This window comes from Phocoena sinus, chromosome 3 (genome assembly GCF_008692025.1).
Source record: "Phocoena sinus isolate mPhoSin1 chromosome 3, mPhoSin1.pri, whole genome shotgun sequence".
In the NCBI taxonomy this organism is placed as follows: domain Eukaryota; kingdom Metazoa; phylum Chordata; class Mammalia; order Artiodactyla; family Phocoenidae; genus Phocoena; species Phocoena sinus.
In genome coordinates, this window is record NC_045765.1 from 110,786,675 (window position 1) to 110,801,539 (window position 14,865).

The 14,865-nt window shown below is 47.4% G+C and overlaps 1 protein-coding gene across 2 annotated transcripts in view; it reads left to right on the plus strand.

The window, feature by feature from the left end:
• Positions 1-14,865, plus strand: part of ARSB (arylsulfatase B) — a 175,604-nt gene that overhangs the window by 139,209 nt on the left and 21,530 nt on the right. The window contains exon 7 of one of the 2 annotated variants that reach the window (XM_032626198.1): positions 5,257-5,653. The exons of the other annotated variant lie outside the window; for it this stretch is intronic. Coding sequence (XP_032482089.1) covers positions 5,257-5,264 — 8 coding nt within the window. The 3' untranslated portion in view covers positions 5,265-5,653. Of the gene's footprint in view, positions 1-5,256; positions 5,654-14,865 lie in introns of those variants that run through there. 2 annotated transcript variants of the gene reach the window in all.

The following is a 14,865-nucleotide window of genomic DNA, read 5'->3' on the forward strand; positions in this document are numbered from 1 at the left end:
TCCAAGCCTTAAATTGAACCCGACCCTTCAGAACCTGAATTTTCCACATAAATTTACCTAACTTTTCTTGTATTGCTAAGTTGTTATATGGTAGAAAGCCATCTGCATAGCAAGAAGTTTAAGTACATTAACAGTAGGTCAAAGATGCAAAGGCTTTTAAGAGCTTGAGAGAAGTCCAACCACAATCATTTTCTGGTGCAGTGGAACATGGGAGGGTTTGGTGGTTGAAAGTTCCTGAAACTCTCAAAGCCCAGGAAGGCCGAGTACAGATCCTGGTTGAAGATGTTTAATTAATGGAGTCCCTGGTGGCGCTGACAGTTTGCAGAAGGAAGCTCTTGTGTTTTCTGAAAATGCGTCCTCAATAAAAGCTCAAAAGCCATTCATTCCATGCTAATTACAGTTTTGTGATTGAAGGTACAGCTCTGTTAGTGTCTAGAATTAGAACAGCAGAGTGCGTCCCCCAGAACATGAGCTCACGTGGCAAAAACAGACAAAATCCACCCCCACCCCCACCCCCGCCCCCCGCCAAACTGACTGTCGGCAGAAATCTGGGTCTGCTTTCTGAAATGGAATGTAGGTTTCCAAATTCTGTAGACAATCTCTTTCCAAAGCAAATGAGAAACAAATAACTCACAGGCACCCACTTCATTTTTCAGTTCAAAGCAAGGAGAGTTTTCACTATGCTGTTTCTGTCTTTTCACAACTGAGTTCTCCCCAGAATCCTTGTACCAATGGTACTAGAAATTCATGGGATCAGAGATCTGGTTTGGGACATAAATGGAATCACTTCCATTCTTATTTCCCCTCCTGTCCTGACTTCCTGCATAGCAGGCTCTGTCTGCATCTGTCTCCAAAAGAGAAATGACTGTCCTACTCTGAGCACTTGAAGGACAGACAGATTAACATCCATTCTGCCAGGGGCGGGGGGCGGGGGGGCGGGCAGTGAGGCATAGGGCTGACAGGAAGTTGGAGAAGTGAATAGAAATTAGGAGAGCAAGTTTGCTAAGGGTAAATTGGGGTGCAGCGCCTTTTCTTCTGGGATAGCAGATGGACTACTGTCTGCCTAATCCAGGGGTAGAGGAGAAAGCTCGCCATGCTACATCACTAGACTGAGGTTTCCCAGTGGAGGGAGGGGGATAGGCCAGAGATGAACCCTGCTTTTACAGTCTACATCTTCTGCCAACATTCAGCTGCACCGATTCCTGTCTGAGACCGGGGGTCCCCGGGTCAACTGGAATCACAGAACCAGGCAAGTGGGCCTGGAGCTTAAGAAGTACGTCGATGGGATGGGGTTCAGGGCCAGGCCTACAGGCCTGCTGTAGGCAGAGCAAGGCAGGCCCCAGGTCTCATGGGCAGGTTGCCAGGACATGGTTATCAGAGCAGGAGCCCAGGGCTGAAAGCCTACAGGCAGCAAGTGTGGCCAAATGCTTTGTCCCAGACAGCTGCAGGGTTGCCCCTGCCTGGTGTCAGGCCTGGTTTGGGGCTCTGGCCGGCCTCAGCCTGACCGCAGCATGGATCTCGCAGCTCCAGCTGAAGGGCAAGAAGTGCTGCTGACTCTGGAGCTGAGCCAGACCTGACAGCCCCTACCCTCCTCCCCAGACATGCTCCAGATCATCTGTGTCCTTGTTTGTTCCTCACTTGTTCCAGCTCCTCCATGGGGCTGGCCCTCGGTGTAGACACACGAGAGAGTCACCCACAGTATGTGCCAAAAGGTCTGTCACCAGATGCTTCTCCTGCTGGCTGGAGGTGGGCCTGAAATCCTCTCCATGAGAGTTACTTGCCTGGTTAGCACTGCTCAGTGAGACCCCAGTGTTGCTGCCGAATAGAGCTGGGCTCAAGTCCACACTGTAGAGGCCCTGCCCAGGTGAGGCCCAGCCACGGGGGCCAGCCCCGTTTCCTGACCCTCCCTCCCACTGCTCAGCAATGCCGTGTTCTTCCTGTCCCCCCCACATATGCCACATGCTTTCCTGCCTCTGAGCTTTTCCTCATGCTGTTCCTTTTGCCTTGACTGCCCTTCCTTGCCTTTCTCTGCCTGGTAAAATCTGGCTAATCCGTCAGTTCAAACGTAACCTTCCTCGGTAAAGCTTTCCCAGGCAGCACCACCACCTCCTTTCCTGGCAGAATTAAGTCCTAATTGCTCCTTCCTCAGCGACCACTCAGCACCTCTAGCCCATTATGGCGGGCTAAATCGTGTATATTTTTTGTTAGATTCCAAACCTCTCAAAGACAGGGACCTGAATGTCTGTTCATTCATCTTTGTGTCCCCACCCAGCACATCGTTTGTAATTTACACAGTCTTATTGCAAATCTGTTTGTAATTTACCTGGAATATAGTTTGTAATTTACACATCTTATTATATATCTGTTACTTAAGATGGAAGCCTTTAGCACTCATTAACATTTTAGCTCTGACTAGTTGAGAAAGTCAAAAGGAGGGCAAGTGGAATAGCTAATATTTATGCCTCTCTATGTGCTGCCCCCCATCAGTCCACATCCAACAGAAGTGTCAGCTAGGACATCGGCCCCAGCAGGGAGGGACTGGACAAGGGGGGCAGAGTCCGTCCAGTGACACTGCAAACAGGGCGGAGGTGTCAGCTGATTGAGTACTGAGCTGTCCTGAAGGCGGAGTGAGATTGGTCCCTGGTGGCCTTCCAAAGTATTTGGCTTTCTGAAGCTGCCTGTGGCTCCAGAAATCAGGGAAATGCTTTAATGGGAGTGCTTCTCTGTGCTGGGGGGTATAAATGCAACATGAAATGAATTTCCCTCTACCCAGTACAGGATGTGCTCTGCGAGCATGTACCCCATGCCAGCTACGCACACAAGGATGTGCACTAGGATAGTGTCCTCCTGGCCACCCTGGAGGTGATGCAGGCCTCATCAGAAAAGTGTTGTAAGGGCTTCCCTTGTGGCGCAGTGGTTGAGAGTCCGCCTGCCGATGCAGGGGACATGGGTTCGTGCCCCAGTCCGGGAAGATCCCACATGCCGCGGAGCTGCTGGGCCCGTGAGCCATGGCTGCTGAGCCTGCGTGTCCGGAGCCTGTGCTCCGCAACAGGAGAGGCCACAACAGTGAGAGGCCCGCATACTGCAAGGAAAAAAAAAAAAAAAAAAAAAAAGTGTTGTAAAAACCACGCGGATATATGTGGAATCTAGAAAAATGGTATAGATGATCTTATTTGCAAAGCAGAAATAGAGACACAGACATAGAGAACAAACGTATGGACACCAAGTGGAAAAAAGGCGGGGGATGAATTGGGAGATTGGGACTGACATATATACACTATTGATACTATGTGTATCAATGAGAACTAATGAGAACCTACTGTATAGCTCACGGAACTCTACTCAGTGCTCTGTGGTGACCTAAATGGGAAGGGGATATATGTATACGTATGGCTGATTCACTGTGCTGTACAGTAGAAATTAATACAACGTTGTAAAGCAACTATACTCCAATAAAAATTTTTAAAAATTAATTACTTAAAAAAAACACACAGAGGCAGACATTTGAACGCTAATTGGATATCTTAGTCCATTCAGGCTGCTATAACAAAATACCACACACTGGGTGGCTTATAAACAACAGAAATTTATTTCCCACAGTTCTAGAGGCTGGGAAGTCCAAGTTCAAGGTACTAATGGGGTCACAGCCTGGTGAGGGCCCACTTCCTGATTCACAGCCATGACTTCTCCCTGTGCCCTACAAGGTGAAAGGGGAAGGGATATCTCCGGAGCCTCTTTTATGAGGGCACTAATCCCATTCATGAAGCCTCCACCCTCATGACTTAAGCACCTCCCAAAGGCCCCGCTTCCTAATACCGTCATCTTTGGGGGTTAGAATCTCAATGTACGAATTTCAAAAAGACATAAAGATTCAGACCACAGCACTGGATGTGTGAAGCTATTAGAGAATTACTGTTAATGTTCTAGGAAACATTGCTCATCTCTGCCCATTAAATCACTATTAATGTGATGATGGTATTACAATTATGTTTTTTGAAGAAACCTTATCTTTTATAAATATATACTGAAATATTTACAGGCGAATTTTATGACGGCTGGGATTTCCTTTGACACAATGTGGGGAGGAGGGGGAAGCAGGTAATGGTGGAAGAAGATTGGCCACAGGCGGATTATTGCTGGAGTTGGATGCCTTGGTGCTTGTTATACTAGTCAGTTTACTCTTTTGTGTGTTTGAAATTTTTTGTAATAAGGTGTTTTTTAAGTATGTAGGAGAAAAGGTGGAAATAAGTTAATTTTGTTCTCATCCCCTCAATTCTTGGATTCACTTTATTATGTTTCTTTGCCTTGCCCAAGATCACCTCTGAAGATTAGGGAAGAGGATCCAAATTATTGGCTTCTCCACCCCTCTAGCGCCTTCTTAAAAGGCCTTTCCTCGGGTTTCTCAAATATGTTTAAGGCCTTGTAAAGAAGACTCATCTCCTCCCATTGGTCAGGTGGAGTTGGGGACAGCCCTGAGTTCTGGACAGCATATCTGCGCCCAGAGCGCTGGGCTTCGCCTCCTGCTGGGATGAAGCACTTACCTCTCCCCAGAGGTAATGGGAGAGATGCCTCATGGATGACAGGTTATAGAAGAGAAAGTGCCACTTCATTGTGCTTGTATCCCAGGGGAGCTGGCAAGGGCACCTTTTAAAAGAAAGACAGCTTCATGGGGCTAACTCTGCTCGGAAGCCAACTGATGAAGACGTGTTATCTGATAGAGCCTGGGGACCACCAGCCACTTAGGAACAGACAGTGTGGCGGGCAGGCTCAGCCCTGAATTATTTAATCTCTCAAACGTTTCCATTTTATCTCCCTCCACAGACTGGATGCTCTGAAGTCCATTAGCTTAATGTTCTCCGGAATAGATTTTCACTGGTCTCATTTCCACCACCCTTTTGTTTCTAAAACACCCCCCCACTTTGCATGTGCACACACACACGCATACACACACACACACACACACACACACACACACACACGCTTCACCTTGGGATGCTCTGTGCTCATGCTATGGTCCTCAACCACTTCCCAGCTCCCTGGCCCAGCTTTCCTCCTATGCAGCCCACAGACATAGTTGCAAGGGAGCTGAGGAAGACTAGCTCATTCAGGGTGAGAAGGAGTGGAGGAGTAAGCATGGCAAATGTGCACCAGCTTGTGGAGTCTTAAATGGAACCATGTAAGACTTAAGAGTTTGGGGGGATGTCCCCGTTTGAGTTAATATCTTGTCTAGCTTCCTGTCCATGTTCCACTTTCTAGTGGTGTGACTTGGAGGAAGCTGCCAGAGCCATATTCACATTCCAGATGCCATGAGAGCTGTGGTTGAGAATGAGTACGGTGGACAGCCAAGTTGGGATCCAGGAGGAGCCGAGAGTCGAGAATAATGAGACAAATCTAGCAGGCTGGAATGCGATCTGGGTAAATGTAAAGAACTGTGCTTGGGGCCCTTTGCAAAGAGAGGGTGAGAAGGCATCTCTGACTGGGAACTTAATAGGAGGCAACAGAATGATGGGGCTGCACAGACCCACAAACACATTTTTAAAAATCCAATTGCGTGGATAATTGAGATCGAAAGCATCGAAACCATAACATGTCCAGAAGGGCCAATCCAGATAGCATGTTTTGTTTCCTGTAAGTTCTGCAGGGAGCCATCACAATAAACGTTAACTGTTAGTAGGAAAGGTGTGATTATTTCTGTGATGGTGCCTGATGCTGTGCGTTGCATGCAGAAGTTGGTCCATCAAGATCTTTCCTATAGACATCCTCGTGGCATCCTTCAGGTATCAAATTGTTATGCGTGTCCGGGGGCGCTGTGACTCTGTTATTGTTTTTCATTTCCTCTGAGTGGTGGTTAGTTTTGTTGCTGCTGTTGTTGTCTGCTTTAAGTTCCTAAGTTACACAGAGGGTGGTAGAAAGGAGGATGGGGCCAGAGTAGATTTTATAATAATAACAACGATCACAATGAAGGCCACCATATTTTCCCTCTATTTGGTGCCATGCACTGGCTCAGCACTTTGCATCCATTGGCCCCTTGAATCCTCACAGAAACCCCAAGAAGACAGGTGGTGGTGTTATTCCTATTTTATAGAGAAGTAAACCTTAGAAGAGTTAAGTCATTTGCCCATATGCTGCACAGCTGGAAGGGGTCAGAGCTGGATTTGAGGTTCAGTTATTGCCCGAGTACAGGCTCTTCCTGCCTTTCCGGTGCTGCCCTTTGAACAGCCTGAAGGGACTGTTCCTTGATGTATTCCTTGCGGGAGTGCCTCGGGCATCCTTTCTGGGTGTGGGCATATACCAGAGCCTCGGAGCCGGCTCTGGCAGTGATAAACAAAACTTGGAAATTTGCTTCCAGTGGACATGCCAGCTCACCCCACCGTTTTCCTGATCAGAGGACAAAGCAGTGTTGAGCATATATTTATCCTCACTTATTATCATACCCTCTCTTTCCTGTTTGCTTTTCTGGTCAAGGTCAGAAAGAGAGTTTTGCTTTCTCAGAAATAGTTCTTACTGCCATGGAAAAGAGAAGACAAGTTTGCATTTGCCTGTTCCTTCTGCAGTGGAAGATGGATAGAAGGAAAATAATTAGAAATAAAATTAATGAATGGAAACAAAAGGACGTATTTCTTCCTAATCGCTTCATTTTGTTCTCCTTCTAGTCTTATTAAATCTTCATCACGTAACCGGTATAAAATCACGTATCCGGTATAAAAGTGTAGGTTCTAACAGTGGAAGGGTAGCTGCCTATGGGCTTCACTGGCTTAATTCTGCTCTGACGTGTAGCTGAAATGTCAGATTCCCACCACAGATAAGGAGCAAATACAGAAAGTAAATCGGCGTACAGGTAAACCTGATATGACTCTAGGATTCAATCTGATGCTTTGGTTACACGATCCGGCGATCTTTAGGAAAAAGCTTTGGTGTTTTCAACTGTCCCTTTGAAATGTGATGTATAATTTAGTTGGGGTTTCACTCACCAGCATGCATCCCTTTGAGTAAATCGGTGAGGAACTTCCCGTTTCTAAGAAACCGTGTCTGTGTGTTGTTCTCACAAAACCCTGGCAGCCGATGCTGAGACCCTACCAGTGGTCCCTGGCCAGGAGATACAGGAATGTTGCAGGGAAGGATCAGTCACTCAGCAAATATTTATGGGGCTCTTACTGAGCTAAGTCCTAGTAATTTGAAAAGAACTTAAAGGTCTAGTCCCTGCCCTCAAATGGTCTTGATTTTATGAGACTTGACAGGGACCTCTGAGGACACAGGAACACCTGGCCACATTGTCCTGATGCCCCACGAGTGCACAGCTGTGGGGACTGCTGCCCATGAGCAGGGAGCCTTGTGAGTGAGCGGGCAGGTGGGAGATAGGCCGACAACTGTAGCCAACCCCATGGGGACAGACGGGCCATCCCCACTGGGCCATCAGCAGCTGTGAGAGTAGGGACCGCCCACTTTATCTCCTCTCCAGGGCCCACTCTGAAAGCACTTGGGTAATTACAGCTTCCATTTCTGCCTTTGGTTGTGTTTTAGTGTATTAATTATCTGCCCCGGCAAGAGATTTCCCCTGTTCCCTGTGAACTGTTGCCCTTGTCCTCCCAGTGGCTGTCGCACCCTTCACTGCTTGTGAAGTCAGAATAGTTCCACGGCTTCTGTTTCTTCTGTATCACGTGAAATCAGGCAGTTTCCAACCATCCTCTCCTCTCTAACTTACCCTCTCCCTTTTTCCTCTGGAGAAGCTTATGTGATTACATCAACCAAATTCTCTAACCTCAGTGGCAGGTGGGTTTGGAGGAGGTGGCCGGGCGTGGAGAAGAGTGAAGTCGTTTCGAAAAACATTCACCAGAGCTTGGGTGAAACACTCTTTTTCTTTCCATTTCGCAGTTTGGTTACATCTGCTTGAGCACTGACTAATCCTGAGAGAGAATCTCTCCCCTGGTGTTTCTGTTTCTTTTGGCAGGAGTCTAGCTCTGCATATATCTTAGGTGAGCTCCTTGAAACTGAGGGGCTTTTCTTTTCTATTCTCAAAACATTAATGGCTAAAGAGTCTTAGAGCCATTCGGGCACTCTGCTTGTACCCTTGACTCACCAGGACTGCCAGGCGGCCTGTCTGATTCTGCCGGCCTCCTTCAAGTGTGGGGTAAGGCCACTGAAACAAGCAACAGGCCTTTTGCTAGACATAGAGCTCCTGGCCTGCAGGGAATAGCATTAGAGCATAGCTCCCTGCACCTAGTTGGATACTCAATAAATAATCACTGAATGGAATAAAACCAGTTCCTGGTATGGCACCAGGTTTAGAGTAAATGCTCAATAAATGTTCGTTGAAATATGAATAAATTACAGTGTTTCATGGAGGAAGAATCCCAGTCTTCATAGAGCTTGCTCGTTTGAACCTCTGAAAAGGACTCAGGCTGGATAAAATAGGAAAGCATCCAAGCCCTCCAGCCAAGGAGACCAGCACTGTTTCTGTGGGAACTTGGATGCCCTGACTTCACGGAAGCTTGCACGAGTGGAGCAGGCCTGGGGTGGTGCAGATCCGGGGGCTTCCTCTCCCCCTTTGGCACCCGTAGCAGCAGCTCATGCTTTGCTGTGCCAGGTCCCAGCTTCAGCAGCTTGAACAGCCCAGTAATTATCTCCTGATCAAGGGAGGCAGGGATGTGTGTGGAAATTACTTTTTAGTAGCAAATATTTCTTTTGGAAAAGCCCCAGTAAGCTGCCAGCTTTCCCTCGAGTGTTCAAAGCATACCAGAGGACTGACAAGCCGGTTCAATCGTATTAACGCAAGAAGTGTCCCCAGCGCAGAGGGAAATACAGGATAGTGAAGTGTCAGTTTCAGGGCTGGAGCTCCAGCTGCCACAGGTGAGTGAAAACGCTCTCCTTGAGAGCAGAGGAGTCGCACGGGGAGGGGGAAATGCTGCTTTCCAGGTCCCAGGGTGCCTGCTCTTTATCCCTCCAAGGCAAGCTCTTTATCTCATCCGGGTAAGTACTTGTTTCACTCTCAGGAGAGCAAACACAACCAGATAAGGACGTAGATGTGTCCTCCTCATGCTCCTTCTCTTCGACCATTCAGGAGAAAAGATCCTGGAGATACCAGTTCATTGAAATCCATCACAAGAACCTCAGGAGACACCCTTAGATCGAGAGGTAGGACCACAGGTTCATCCTGGCCACAGATTCCCTCTCAGCTATCAATGCAAACAGAAGAGACCAAACGTTTTCAGTTTGGCCTAATGCAGAGCTGGCTACCTGACCACAACTCCCTCCTCGGACACCAACTAGCCGGGTCAGGGAGCTTAGCTTCCTCGCCCTCATCTCTGCAAGCGGAGCTCAGGCTACATGATGTCTAAGGCCCCGCGGGAGCTCTAACATTCTGCATTCTATAGTAATTATCTCCTTAATTATTCCAGTGTCTTTTCTCTACACCTTATTCTTTTGGGGGTGTGAGATTGAGATACAGATGCTACCCCTGCATGTGTATTTCCCACAGTCGGATCTCAGCCGCTGCTGTCTGTCCATCTGTCCCTACTTAGCTCCCTCTCAAGTCTAACCATCCCCGGGAGCTCCAGCTCAGTCACTTAATCAGTAATGTTTATCAGCTCACAGCGCTAGTGTACAGTACACTGCCGAACAAAATAGTCACGGTGCCTTCCTGTTTCGGATCTTATACTTGTAGAGAGAGACATAGAAACAAAGAAATAGATAATTACAGATTGTAATGTGGGTTACAAAAGATGAACAGGGGTTGACCTCATTTCATTTCAGAGGTCAAAAAAGCCTACTCTGAGAAAGTATTATTTGATCTGAGACCTTGAAAGGGAGTTAACCAGGCAAAGAGTTGTAGAAAAAAAAGAAAGAGTTGTTCTCTTTCTAGAGAGAGGGAGGAACAGGTGCAAAGACGCCTGCAGCAGGGAAGGGCCGTTCAGAGGAACAGAGCTCAGTGTGTCCAAAGAACTGAAAGAAACCAGTGTGGTTGGAACATACTGACAGGGGGAGTGGATAAGACCAGAGGAGGGATGGATTCACTAAGATAATGCTGGCATCTGGCACAAACCAAAACTCTCTGATAATCCAGACATTTCTCATTCGTGTAGAGTACAAGGTGAGTGTTCCTAATAAGTAGACAGCTCTCTTCCCAGCAGTGTTTCAAGGACCACAGCTCCTTCTATCTTTGGCTCTGACATTTTTTTTTTTTGTGGTACTTGGGCCTCTCACCGTTGTGGCCTCTCCCGTTGCGGAGCAACAGGCTCCGGACGCTCAGGCTCAGCGGCCATGGCTCACGGGCCCAGCCGCTCCGCGGCATGTGGGATCTTCCCGGACCGGGGCACGAACCCGTGTCCCCTGCATCGGCAGGCGGACTCTCAACAGCTGCGGCTCAGGGGAGCCCCGGCTCTGACATTTTTAATGAGCGGCCAAGGCCGGCATGCTTGTCTGCACGGAGAGTTGTGCACAAGAGGTTTTTCTGGACCCAGGCCTGCCTGGGAGTTGTGCTCCCACCCCGTCCGCATTCCACTGGCACAGAGCTAGCTACAAGGAGGCCAGGAAACTGGTGGGATTGTGATCCCCAGAAGGAGGCATAGCAGATCGAGCAGGCCCCGTGGGCCACGTTGCAGGATTGAGGCTCTATTCCTGGAGTACCTGCGGTACATCTGTCATCACGTCTAAACCTACGTGTCTGCTTGCTTATGTCATACAACGTGTCTAAACCTAATTCATCACCCCCTCAAAAAGCACCCTCTCCCCCACGGTGTTTGCTTCTTCTTTCAGTGATGCTGTTCCAGACCTCATAGTCCTTTCTTTCCCGCTCTACTGTCTACAGACTTCCCTTCTGCCTCCCAGGCCTGGACTGTTTCAGTACTCTCCCAGCGAGGCTGTTTGATTGGGTTCTTCCGGCTCTGCTATGGAATGCTAATTTACACATCTGCAGTGTGGACTACCGCTTCCCTGTTATTCCTGGCTGCGATGCTTTTGCAGTATCAAGTCATCTGGGAAGCTTAATAATCAGGTCATAGTGAACGTGGAAATGAGTCTTTCTAAAATGTGCCTTTCATGCCTGCTCAGAATTATGTTACTGGCTACCAGTTACCTACTGCAAAAAGATCTAACTTCTATAGTTTGGGGCAACCCAGTCAACCTATCCTTTACAAACTGTTCTTATCCCAGACCCCCTCCAGCCAGCCAGGGTGTCCAACTATTATCCAAAAAATATATATATATATTTTTCCAAATGCTTAGTGTTTATTTGATTCTCTCTCTCTATGCCCTCAGGCAGGACAGACAATTTCATAGATACTGAGGTCCTATGACTTGAAGGTCACAAGCCTATGTCAGAGGCAAATGCAATAACCAAGTTAAAGTGAATCATGAATCACTACCAGTGAGGGCTTTATGAGAATCAGAGCTATTCTCCAGAGTCAAACAGACTTGGTGAATTCCCATCTCATACTGCTCCCCTCTGCCTGGGACATCCTCTTCCTGCCTACCCATCTCTCCAAATCCTACCGATTATTCAGGGCTAGCGCTCATGCCCAAGTCTCACCTTCTCTGGGAAGCCTTTCTTTACCCCACCAACTAGCAAATAAGCTTTCTGTCTTTGGAGTCCTGTTACACTCCCCAAAGTCCTTTGCTCAATGGATTGCAAATACTAGGTGCTTAATTAATGCCTATTTATATTATAGCTTACCATTCCTTTGGCATTTATCATGTTTCACCTTTTATTGACATTTATCCTTCCAATTCATTCTAAACTTCTGAAGTAGAGCTACTTTTCTCAATTTCTAAAACAGTACCTCCTCAAAAAAAGAAATAAGTAATTAATGCTTTTCTATAATTCCTGTGACACATAGTTCCTTCAACATAGCAGATGCCCAGAACATTCTTTTTGATTTCTTGTGGTTGTGGTCATTGTTGCTGTTGTTTGAATATATGATCTCTTCTAAAATGTAAAGCCTTAGCTAGTTAAGGTGGAATGCTTCTTCTGGGAATTCCAGCCCCAAAGGGTGATCTTTGGGCAAAATATTTGATGGGGAGCCATGCCTGCCAGTGAGTCCCTAGCCATCTGTAGTCAACTTCCTACTTTGTTTCTTCTGCCCATTCAGGAGGCCAACTCTGGGTTTGTCATGAAGGGTTGTTACAAATATTCCCATTTCCCTATTTACAATACTCCTTTCCCCCAAGAAAGAGGTTGCAGAGAATAGCGGTATTGCCCTGGAGGTCTGTCTTTTAGATTTTCCATGTTATCAAGATTTTTCACGTGAAAAACTGTACAAGGACCAGAAGACAGCATCAGACCAAAGGACCATATTTGCAGAATCTCCCTGGCTCTGTGGGGTTTTGATCACCTAAACCATTGTAAGGCGCCATCCTCTAGTTAGATGAGCCCCTGATAGGATAGCTGGACCCTCCGTTCCATTTCTAAATCTGCCTGCTTCTCAACAGTCTTATTTGAGTCAGATGGGAAATTCAGTACTATCTTGGGGTTTTTTTCCCCATCTTAAATGGTTTCCCGTATGCAGGCCTGAGAAACAGGGCTTTGCTGTTCACATCCTCCCTTAACGTGACGAGGCTGACACTAGTGTCAGGGGAAAGAGAAGAAGTGGGGAGTGACTTTTTTTTTTTTTTTTTTTTGTGGTCCGCGGGCCTCTCACTGTTGTGGCCTCTCCTGTTGTGGACCACAGGCTCCGGACGCGCAGGCTCAGTGGCCATGGCTCACGGGCCTAGCCGCTCCGCGGCATGTGGGATCCTCCCGGACCAGGGCACAAACCCATGTCCCCTGCATCAGCTGGCGGACTCTCAACCACTGCACCACCAGGGAAGCCCAGGGAGTGACATTTAGAATGGAGTCCCTCCTACCTGCTTTGGGCCTCAAAAAGGCATCCTGACTACTAGGAAGAGAACGTCTGTCCAGACTGGGACAGCCACCCCTGAGTCACACTCTGCGCCTTCTGTGAGTCATTTCATGAATTGTGTGAGGTGCCTAACAGCCAGCATTCTTCAGGAAGCACTTTCAGGATTATGGATGTGACAGTTAATACGGGGTTTTCAGAGAGAGGACTGAGGCTTCAGGAATCTCAGGATATCTGTCTGGTGGACTCCATAATCAAATCAGCATTTGCAGATTCATGAATCTTTAAGGCAGGTGCTCTCTGGAACCGAACCTTTTCAAGTTGATCTAAAGAGCTATTGGCATCTCTTGACCATTTCATTCTCTCTAACTCGGTTGGAGAGCAAAGACACCATCTTTGCTTACTGTCTCCGATGCATTTCCAGTCTTCCATGGAAAGGCGGAGTGTGCTCTGAATCCTGGTCCCTGTGAGAATCTGATAGTCTCAAAATATAAAACATCCTTCGTTTCAACTGGGCTGCTGCCAACGACTCGGGTAGTCTAGAAAGAGTTGGCGCAAATGTTTGCTTTTTTACCTTTGGCAAGCAGCACCTAGTGGTCCTCATTTCGGTGATTATAGGGTTTGTGTAACATGCTGGAGTTTGGGCCGTGGAATAGCAATGCTGGGAAGGGCTGTCCTCAGAGCAGTGCCAACCAGCTTCAGTTTTCTGCACTGTAATTGTTGCCCCTGCTGCCCCAGTTTGAGCTCCCGGGGTCAGGAGGGGCGGCATCACCAGATGCCCAAGAGCAGCCAGGCCCACCTGACAGCCATCATGGGCGGATCCCATGGGCAGGGCCCCCTTTCCAAATGAAGGATTAAATTAGCATTATTTCATCCTTATCCAAAAATGTGCTCAGAGCCTAGACATGGCCTTCAGTAAGGCATCTTGGACCGTGAGGCTTTGTGGCTGGGATTTCACTAGATGCCATGTTGGGGGCAGGGGAGTCTTTCCTCTTTCATCCCTAGCCAGGGAACAGATGACTCGGCCTCGTTCATGCTCATCATCTTAATCACAGGCTGAAGATGAATATTTTTGGTTAGTTTCCCTTTTTTTTATATATACATGGTGCCTATTTATAGCTATTTGCTGACAGACTCTACCAATTACTTGACAAACTTGTACTTAGAGAGAGACAGACTAAAAATGTGAATTCAGTGGATAGACATAGTTCTGCATAGATTAGCCCATTGTGGGGCAGGATCAGAATGGAGACGGTGGCTGGCATGTGAACAATGATGCCAGAACTGGAAATGATTGTCCATTGTCACATTCTTTGGAGGCTGATTAGAGAAAACACACACTCTTCTGTGTCTTATCTTTGTTATTACAAGCTCACTGGACCCCTCGTTCATGTTTCTTACGGGCAGTATATGTTCTAAGCCCAGTGAAAGTCCATCTCCACAGCCATCAGTGACATCCTATTTGCCAAATTCAGGCTATCTTCCCTGCTTTCTCACACTTTCCTTCTCTTTGACACGAACCGTTTTCCCCATGGAATATTTCCCCTGGCGTCTGAGGCGTTCTTCTAGTCCAACTCCTCCTCCGTCTTTTGGAGGCTCCTTCCCTTTCTGCTTTGCCTTTCAAATGGTGGTTCTCCCCAGGGTTCCATCCTCCACGAACAGACAAAGAAGAAGCAAAAGAAGCTGAAAAATGATATCAGGTAGGCATAATAACTAACTCTGATGGAGCAGTTTCTCGCACCCTGATGAGTGCGTAGGGACTCACCATAGGGAGAAGAAAATTTCAAGAAGACACTCCCCGTCCCTGAATCATCTTTGTCACCTTTTCTTTACTGTCACGTCATCCTGTCCTTTAGGGCCCAGCTCAGAGAGCACCACCTTTCTGGATCCTCCCAGGCAGCTAAGCATCTCCTTTGGAATCACCCAGCACTTTGCACATTTTATTCAGTCCGTCAACACACGTTCATTGCACTAGTTTAGAATTTCTGCTGTTTTAACAAAATTCTTTTATTATTACCTGCTGGACCCCAGTTTT